This window comes from Marmota marmota, unplaced genomic scaffold, assembly GCF_001458135.2.
Source record: "Marmota marmota marmota unplaced genomic scaffold, marMar, whole genome shotgun sequence".
Classification (NCBI taxonomy): domain Eukaryota; kingdom Metazoa; phylum Chordata; class Mammalia; order Rodentia; family Sciuridae; genus Marmota; species Marmota marmota.
Window position 1 is genome coordinate 15,511,929 of NW_025999880.1, and position 9,576 is coordinate 15,521,504.

Sequence of the window (9,576 nt, forward strand, 5' to 3'; positions counted from 1 at the left end):
TGTCTGACGTGGTGTCAGCCTCTCTTCCACAGTGAGGACGACAGAAGAGGGGGTGGGGATGGTGGGATGTGAGTTGTAGGCTTATCAGCAGATATATTGAGCCCTGGGAGATCGGGAACAGGGAACCACAGCATGGCTTCCTAGTTCCGAATCTTCAGGGTGGGTTCAGAATGTGTTTTGGGGCAGGGAGGGGTCTGCCCCTGACCATCAGACTTGTACTGGGCCCCAGACATGATAAAAAGTCCAGTCCTGATGTGTTCTTTTCTGAGAAACTCCGGGATGAGCTGGGTACAGTGGAGCATGCCTGTAATCCCAGATACTGAGGAGGCTGGAGCAGGAGGCTCAAAACTTTGAGGCCAACCTCAGCAACTTAGTGAGACCCTGTCTCAACCTTAAAAAAAAAAAAAAAAAAGGCTGAGTTTGTAGATGTATAGTTTAGTAGTACTACCAGAAAAAGAAAAAAGAAACTTTCAGATGAGTAACTTATGCTTGTTTCATCACCAGGTCTCATGAACTCCTGCCTTTCTAGCCTTAACAAACACCCTGGATATTCACGTTTCAAGGTGAGACAGAGCACAGAGGAAGAGAAGCTCTGGCCGAGTGTTTGAGTGTGCCCTTGTGTGTGTGTAGTCCACAGAGGCATCCTTAGCAGGAGACAGGGAAGGGAACTGGAATTATTTCAAAGTCACTCTGAATAGCCAATTTCTCTATTCTCTATTCCTTGACCCATAAAAATATCTGGCTAAGTCCTGTCGCTAACACTAAGCATAAGGGAGGAGTTGAACGACCTGTTTGGAAAGATAGGTACCAAAGAAGGTAAATAAGGGGGATTTTTTTTTTTTTTTAGAAATGATCTCATTAAATTGCTTAGGGCCTCACTGGGTTGCTGAGGCTTGTCTTGAATTTGTGATCCCCCTGTCTTAGCCTCCCAAGGTGTTGGAATTATAGGAGTGAGCTTAAACTTCCAAGAATCTGTTTTTTTGTTTTTCTTTGGTACCAGGGATTGAATGTAGGGGCACTTTACTGAGCCACATCCCCAGCCCTTTTTATATTTTATTCAGAGGCAAGGTCTTGTAAAATTGGTTAGGACCTTGCTGAGTTGCTAAGGCTGGCCTTGAATTTACGATCCTCCTGTCTCAGCCTCCCAAGCCACTGAGATTATAGGCATGTGCCACCACACCTGAGAAGGGGCTGTTTTAAAGCTGGCTAAAGAGATAGAGGTGACTGGAAGAGGAGGAAAGCAAGACCTAAATCAGAGGCTGAGTCTCAGGATCACCACTCCCTTGTAGCATGATGTGAGCTCTGAGCCTCATACATAAATACCACTTTCTCTAGTGTAGTCAAGAGGACTGTATGTGGTAATTAAAGGGGATAGCATCAAAAGCACTCAACTGAGTCTGGCTCAATGTAGGCCATCAAATCTAGGATGGTAACAATATTTTTTTCTTTAAATCAGTGACATAGTCACTTATAATCACTATAAGATTGGTAATTTTTTTTTTTCCTGGTACTGGGATTGAACTCAGGGGCACTTGACCACTGAGCCATATCCCCAGCCCTATTTTGTATTTTCATTTAGAGACAGGGTCTCACTGAGTTACTTTAGTGCCTCGAGTTTGCTGAGGCTGGCTTTGAAATCATGATCCTCCTGCCTTAGGCTCCCCAGCTGTTGGGATTACAGGCTTGTGCCACAGCGCCCAGCTAGAATGGTAACTCTTTTTTTTTTTAAAAGAAATATTATTATTATTATTATTTTTTTTAGTTGTAGTTGGATGCAATACCTTTATTTTTATTTATGTGGTGCTGAGAATTGATCCTAGTGCCTTGTACATGCTAGGCGAGTGCTCTACCGCTGAGCCACAACCCCAGCCCTAGAATGGTAACTCTTTAAAAAAAAAAAAAATTTTTTTTTTATAGTTGTAGATGGACACAATGCCTTTATTTTATTTGTTTATTTTTATGTGGTGCTAAGAATCGAATCCAGTGCCTCAGACATGCCAGGCAAGTGCTCTACCACTGAGCCACAACTCCAGCCCCAGAATGGTAACTCTTAATGAGCATAAAAAGGTGCAAGCTTTGGAATGGTCTCTGAGATAGGCACAAAGGATGAGAGAACTCGAGGAGGTTTAGGATATGGACCAGGCTGCTGCCTTTCACTTTGATTCCTCTAACCTTGAGGTGCTTAACACAGTGTCCTGAAGCCAGCATACCCAGGAATTGCTAACTTGTTTTGTTTCCTGTGTCTCCCTTTTCTCAGTCAATTAATTATATCCAGCAGTGGTAATCCAGGCACAGATTCAAGATTCCACTGTTCACCGCCAAAAACCAGATAAGCAATCATACCTTCTTATTACCCCTTAAAAGCCATCCACTCTGCAAGACTAGCTAGGAGTAAAATGTGATCTAAGAGCCAAGAGAGTGGACAGTTTTCTGAGATTGGGATGAGGGGAATGGAGAGGATGGAAGAGAGAGGAAGGCCTCTCCTTGCCTCTTGAAACAAAGCCATGGGGAGAACTTGATCTTGGGCCCAAGTCTCCACCTCCTACTGACCTTTATTACCCAGTGGTAAGTCCATTGGGGCCTCCAGTTTATGCTCATCACTGGAGCCACTGCTCCTCCTGCAAGCCCATGCCTAAGGATGGAATCAAAAAGAAGACAGGGCTATGTAATGCCATACCAGGCCCGGGGCAGCAGCAGAGGTGGCAGGCAGGGACATCTATCTAAGCCTTGTGCAGTGTCTGGCCCACAGTGGGCACTCAGCTGTTAAATGACTGATGGTGGAGGGAAGAACTTGGAAGAGAGGCTTTGGTTGTCCCAGGCAGGGGACACCTGACCCTGGGAAGGAAGAGAGTGGGGATTTCCTACTGAAATTCTCAGGCCTGTCCCATTCCCAGTTTCAGCCTTTACATCTACCAGAGAAAACCAGGAGGCTCCAAAAGCCCCAGGCATCCCTCCCTCATCAGCCCCGAGTGGAAGAGAGGGCAGGGCTGGGGGACCCCCCCAGTGTCAGGCTTCAGAAAGATGCAAGTCTGACATAGTCTTATAAGACAATGTCAAGTCAGACTTCCCTGAGATAGACAAAGGGCAGGATCTGATGCTGGTCCCTGAAAGAACTTTAGAAATCAGAGGGTGGTTTTGTGTGTGTGTGTGTGAAATTAACATCACACAAAGCTCCCTGTGCTAAGGGTGTGGGAAGGGATGAAAAGTGAGGCTCTTCCTTTGGAAGTCACTGCAATCCTTCTTGGGGACTGTGGAGTTGTGGGAGATGTAGACCAGGTTTGCAGGTGCCCAGGGTACAGGGATAGCAGTCGGGTCATGGTGGGTAAGGGATCAGCAGGTGTGGCACTGACATGTTTCCCTGGCAGTCCACATATTCATAGCTCTCAAAAGACCAGCTGCTCTGGATGGCTCAGATGGGACCAGGTCAAGGTGCCCCTGGAGAGGAAGCAGGCCTTGTTATGTCTGGGAGGAAAAGGACAGGTTTGACCCTGTTTTGCTGTCGGGGGAAGATTGGCTCCCTCAACCTCCCTCCCCCTTCCTTCTGTTCCCTGCTGTTCCAAGGCACCAGGAACAGCTGCCCCACCTGTGTTCCAGCAACTTCCATTATGAGAAAGGCTGTCTGTCACCTCAGTCACATTTTGGGGCTGAGAAACCAGAGGGGGGTGTGTGTATGTGCGTGTGTGTATGCACGTGTTAGGAATTGAACCCAGCAGTTTACCACTGAGCTATATCCCTACCCCTTTTCTATTTAAATTTTGAGACAGGGTCTTGTTAAGTTGCTGAGACTGGCCTTGAAATTATGACCCTCCTGCCTCAGCCTCCCAAGTTGCTGGGATTGTAGGAGTGCACTACTACACCCAGCTCAGGTCATTTCACTGTAGCCCATTCAGCATCCACTCTGGGTCAGACTGAAGAAGCCAAGCCTGATCTTAGTGTAACCCAGGGATGTTTCCTGAGGGGAGCAGTGGCGGGGGTTGGGATGGAGGGAAAGATATAGAATAGGAAGGTGAAGTTGGGAGAGAGCTTAGAGATTACACAATTAGAAGGAGAGAATGAGCTCCTGTGAATAATCTCTCAGAAGCCAGCAAAGCAGGATATGTTCTCAGCAGCCTTGATGCTCACTGGAACATTAAGAAATAGTTTATGATAAGACTAGTGTCTGCCAGCTCCCTCCTACTCTCAGGAGACTTTAACACACACACACAGTTGAATGTAGTTTATTGAGTATAATATAAATCTTTTACATTTGATGACCTATATACAGAAGCTTCAGGCTGGACTCCTTGGACTTCTGCACTCTTGTTGGCACCAGCTTGACCCCAACTATCCAGGTGTGAGCTTAGAGCCAGCAGATTCCTTCCTCCCCCTCACAGCCCCAGCTAGTCTGCTAGTTCTTTTACCACAGTCCCCTCCATTCACCTTACTCCAAATTCAGCTTTCATCCACTGCCTAGGTTTGTCACTCCACATGTAAAGGCCTAACCTTATTTAGAGAACAGATATCATTCCTGCTTTGCTCAACTACCAAAATCACCTCCACTTGAAGCCCTATGGGAACCTGGGAATTACCTGACCAACAGGAAAGGGAGGCTCTAGCCTGGTCCTCGTGGATGGGCTCCTTGTGACAAAGCCTGGAGAGCAGGGGCTGTTCGGAGCAGAGGGTGGGATCTGGGGCAGAGGAGGAAGTGGAACAGAGCCCAGAAGTTTTGTCTAGACACTGAGAGCTTCACCCCCCGCAGGCTTTCACAAGACAGAAGCTGGGCCCAGTTTGAACTGCCTGGGTCCACTCACATAGACTCTGGCTTGTGGGCTTAGAAACTTTGATAAACACATTTGAAAATGATTCTGGCCATAACTTCTTTCTCGTGTAGACTCGGGGGTGCCAGGTGCCTCCTTCCCCTCCCCTTTTACTTTAACTCCTGCCATGAAATAAAAGTACAATTGTTCTGTCTAAAGGAAAAGCTTTTGATGCAGGCAGCTTTTTCTTCCTAGAAACCAGGGATAGTCACTAACCCACTAACAGGGGGTTAAAGGGCTTGCCACTCCGTTAGATGGGTGGAGGACAAGTTACCAGAGAGAAGAGGCTACCACCATCACTGTGTCATATGAGCAAAGCAGAGAGGCACAGGGGAACATCTGAGGGCCTTGTAGATAGTATTGGATGTCCCCAAGACACTTTCTTATCACTGGGTGGAGAACCTAAAAAGGGTCAATGTTTTAAAAGCCAGATAAAACTACAGCCTTTCCCATGTTCAGACAGGTGGAGGACGTGTCGCAGTAGAGCTGTGCAATCAACATGCTCAGCACAGAAAGGGCAGGTACCAGTCAATGGACTCCAAGGAATGCCCCAGGGAAGACAGACTTTCTTCAAGACAGACCAAGGCAGAAGCTGATGCTCTAAAAGAACTTTAGAAATCAGAGGGTGTGTGTGTGTATGAAATTAACATCACACAAAGCTCCCTGTGCTGAGGGTGTGGGAAGGGATGAAAAGTGAGGCTCTTCCTTTGGGAGTCACTGCAGTCCTTCTTGGGGCACTGTGGAGTTGTGGACCAGGTTTGCAGGTGCCCAGGGTACAGGGACAGCAGTTGGGTCACGGTGGGTGAGGGATCAGCAGGTGTGGCACTGACATGTTTCCCCGGCAGTCCACATATTCATAGCTGTCAAAGACTAGCTGCTCTGAATGGCTCAGGTGGGACCAGGTCAAGGTGCCCCTGGAGAGGAAGCAGCCTTTGTTGTCATGTCTGAGAGGAAAAGGACAGGTCTGACCCTGTTTTGCTGTCGGGGAAAGATTGGCTCCCTCAACCTCCCTCCTCCTTTCCTTCTGTTCCCTGCTGTTCCAAGGCACCAGGAACAGCTGCCCCACCTGTGTTCCAGCAACTTTCAGACAACCCTGAGACTGCCACACCAATAACTTATAAGCAAGGTGAGACCCAGAGAAAGGTATGGACTTGCTATTCTCCAGAGACAAATATTCACAGGGTCAGCTGCAACGACTCTTTCTCCCCATAGGAGATAAAACTGAGGTGAGGATAAAGTCAAAAGTGGGACAGGAGACACCAGAGCTCCAAGCCCTACTTACTGGATGTGCAAAAGTACATGGTGGACTTTGATTTTCAGCCAGGTACAGATTTTGCTGAGAGAGAGAAAGAGAGCATGGGGTCACGTTTCATACTGAACAGCCTCTCAGAAAACTTGGAGACCTGCAGGTCCTGAAGGGCCCCATGGCCCTGATTGCAATATCACTCCAAGCCCCCAGTGCTTAGCCCAGGTACATGCTGGCCTTGCCCTTAGCAGAAAACAAGAGACTCCTTTTACTCAGTGATTCAGATCCCCAAGATCACATATTGAAAAAATTAACCAGGGGCTGGGGATGTGGCTCAAGTGGTAGTGAGCTTGCCTAGTGTGTGTGAGGCACTGGGTTCAGTTCTCAGCACCACATAAATGTGAAATAAAGATACTGTGTCCACCTAAAAATTAAAGAAATAAATATTTTAAAAAATTAGAAAAGATTAACCAAATTCCAGCCTGTTTTTCATTCCAATCTGGGCCCAACAGGCAGAAGCTAAGGATCCTAAGTCCTTGTATGCTTAAGTCCCAGCTACAAGGGGACAGGACTTAAGAGGCTGAAGAGTAGTTTGCTAAGCAATGAGGAAACCCAGTGGGTATTATATGGGTTTCCAAGTCAGGTAAGGGACTATGGGAAAAAGAGGTCAAGAGGTACTCACTATGTGTTTTCATCCTGTATTCTGCTGGCTACTGCATAAAACACCTGTTAACCAAATGGGCACAAGGTTAGCCTCACCTTAGGCTGCTCCTTCCCAACACCACACACATCTGAATATCTGCGGGCAAGGCTGGCTGGGGTCAGGGAAGTCACCTGTTCACTGGCCAAAGGGCCGATGTGTAGGAAGAGACTGTTGGAAACTTGTCCTACCACAAGGGACAGGTGCAGAACCTCGATGGTCAGCTGGGTCACAGTGATGGGGTAGTAGTTGGTATTGGAGATATTCAAGATACTCTGGGGATAAAGACAAGGAAAGGGAGGGTAAGAGTGGCTCATCTTTGAAAGGGAGAAGCCAAATAGTTTCAGAAGTCTGGCTCTTGGGCCAGATTCACACCCAACCATTACAGATCTTAGGTGCAGAGAATCAGTACCAAGAGCTCCTCCTTTTTTTTTTTTTTTTTAAATACTGGAGACTGAACCTAGAGGAGCTTAACCACTGAGCCACATCCCCAGCTCTTTTTGAGACAGTACCTCACTAAGTTGCTTAGAGCCTCACTTAGTTGCTGAGGCTGGCCTTGAACTTGTGATCCTCCTGCCTCAGCCTCCTGAGTTGCTAGGATTATAGGCATGTGCCACTGTGACTGGATATCCACTGGGCTTTTTTTTTTTTTTGGTACCAGGGATTGAACTCAGGGGCACTTGACCACTGAGCCACATCCACATCCCCAGCCCTATTTTGTATTTTATTTAGAGACAGGGTCTCACCGAGTTGCTTAGTGCCTCACTGTTGCCGAGTCTGGGTTTGAACTCGCAATCCTCCTGCCTCAGCCTCCTGAGCTACTGGGATTACAGGAGTAAACCACCATGCCAAGCTTCCAATGGGCTCTTTTTTTAAAACATGTATCAGGAGGATTCTGTTATAGGAAATCTGATATAAAGTTCACTGCTTAAGTCAGAAGCAGAATCGGACAAATGGAAAAAAGTTTTCAGGTACAGACACAAGGATTATTTTCAGTAATTTATTAATAGTAACGTGAACAGAATGCTGTGTTGATGGTTGGTTACTTGGGTCCCAACATTGAGTAGGAGGACCAGACAGCATGGCTTGTGGTATCACCACAATACGGAACAAGTAACTTCTTCAAACCCTACCATTGTCAGATGGTCTTTATGAACTGCACAAAATATGGAATGCTTCACGAACTAACCTGCAGGTCATTCGTGTGCAGGGGCCATGCTAATCGTTCCAATTTTAGTATATGTGCTGCCGAAGCGAGCACACCAATGGGCTCTTAATGGTGAGGGGTCACCTTTAAGAAGTTGCACTGAGCCAGGTGAGAGGGCACATGTCTATAATCCCAGTGACAGATGAGGCTGAGGCAGGAGGATTACAAATTTGAGACCATCTCAATAACTTAGCAAGACCCCATCTCAAGAAATAAAAACATTAAAAAAAAAAAAAAAAGCTACATTGAGCTGGGTGTGGCAGCACATGCCTGTAGTCTCACCTACTCAGGAGGCTGGGTCCCAACATTGAGTAGGAGGACCCAACATTTGAGCCCAGGATTTGGACCATCCTTGGCAACAGTGTGAGACCCACATTTCAAAACAAATGAACAAAAACCACACTGGCTTAGGATCCCGTCCCATTTTATATGGCTTCTTTCCATTCTGTCTGTCCATCCAGAGTTTCAGGCACTGACAACTCTATTCCACACTATGATTTATTAATCTGACCTGGATTCTGATCCCTGATTGTAGAGAGTTCCAGTTCTATACAATTTGTTATCAGATAGCTCATGCTATTCCCTACTTCTCTCCTCTGGGTGCCACAAGATCCTTGGCTATCCACACCCAAGTTGGACAAAGGCTTTAGGGAAGTACAGAGGCCAGAGCCAGGGTCCCTACTACACACACACCGTCATGTTGAGGTGGATGTCAGACTCATCAAAGGCCACGGTGGAGGAGTTGAGGCCTGCAGGCTGCACACCGATGGACCGGGGAAACAGGAAAAAGATGATAGAGGAGGAAGTCATCAGGCAGATGAACACTGCCAGGAACACAGAGAGCTTCCTGTGGGAAAGCAGCACACAGGATGGAGGCGTGTGAACACCAAGGAAACTTGGGGTTCTCACACTCCTCTCCAGATACATGGCTCCCCACACATATCACCTCCATGACTGCTCATTTAGCTCTCCAGATGTGGTTCAGCATGGGTAGTAAGGAGCACAGCACTAGGAGGAAGGCAGCTTGGCTTCCATTCCCACCTTCCTGTCCCCGTTGACCTCATAACGTCAAGCAGCCCACCTACCCTCCCAAATTCCCACTTTCTTTGTAAAATGGAAATAACTGTACCTACGTAATAGAATTTGCTATGATATAATACATGGAAAAATACTAATCACAGGTCCTGGCATGTAGAAAAAGCTCAATGAATGCTAGTAATTATCACTAGAAGAACTAAGTCCACATTAATTTTTTTAGAGTTCTGATTTGTATATTTAGTTAAACAATATTCAGAACAGGAAACCATCTATCTAATTCAAAACAGATATAATTAGAGACAGTTGGGCTGGCCACTGGGTTCCATCTTCAGCACACATAAAAATGAAACAAAGGTAAAGGTATGCTGTCCATCTACAACTACAAAATTAAAAATAAAAAATAGAGACAGTACTTTGTATCTTATTAGGGGCATTGCTAGTTTCTAATTCTGATGTAGTGGTGGGAAGGCTGTATGGAGGGTCTCCAGCTCAAGCTGAGGATTTTGGGAGGAGGTTGCAGGGATTCATAACAAATGGACCCTGATCTCACAAACAGGGTCACAGACATGCCAAAAAAAAAAAAAGGTTA

General features: G+C 46.5%; 1 protein-coding gene, 1 long non-coding RNA gene and 1 pseudogene across 3 annotated transcripts in view; 1 reads left to right on the plus strand and 2 right to left on the minus strand.

Annotated features, from left to right (window-relative positions):
- The first annotated feature begins 6 nt into the window (after nt 1-6).
- Nucleotides 7-5,108, plus strand: LOC125612592. Its single transcript, XR_007343043.1, has 2 exons — nt 7-563; nt 2,258-5,108. It is a non-coding gene; the product is annotated as an uncharacterized LOC125612592 (long non-coding RNA).
- Tmem106a (transmembrane protein 106A) overlaps nt 4,202-9,576 on the minus strand; it is an 11,063-nt gene continuing 5,688 nt past the window's right edge. The window contains exons 5-9 of one of the 2 annotated variants that reach the window (XM_048790697.1): nt 8,643-8,796; nt 6,877-7,017; nt 6,725-6,768; nt 6,079-6,132; nt 4,202-5,740 (exon numbers count right to left, since the gene is read on the minus strand). In XM_048790697.1, the coding sequence (XP_048646654.1) occupies nt 5,590-5,740; nt 6,079-6,132; nt 6,725-6,768; nt 6,877-7,017; nt 8,643-8,796 (544 nt within the window). In that variant the 3' untranslated portion in view covers nt 4,202-5,589. The remainder of the gene's footprint in view (nt 5,741-6,078; nt 6,133-6,724; nt 6,769-6,876; nt 7,018-8,642; nt 8,797-9,576) is intronic. The other variant, XM_048790700.1, reaches the window with a different exon arrangement.
- On the minus strand, nt 7,904-8,003 carry LOC125613093 (annotated as a pseudogene).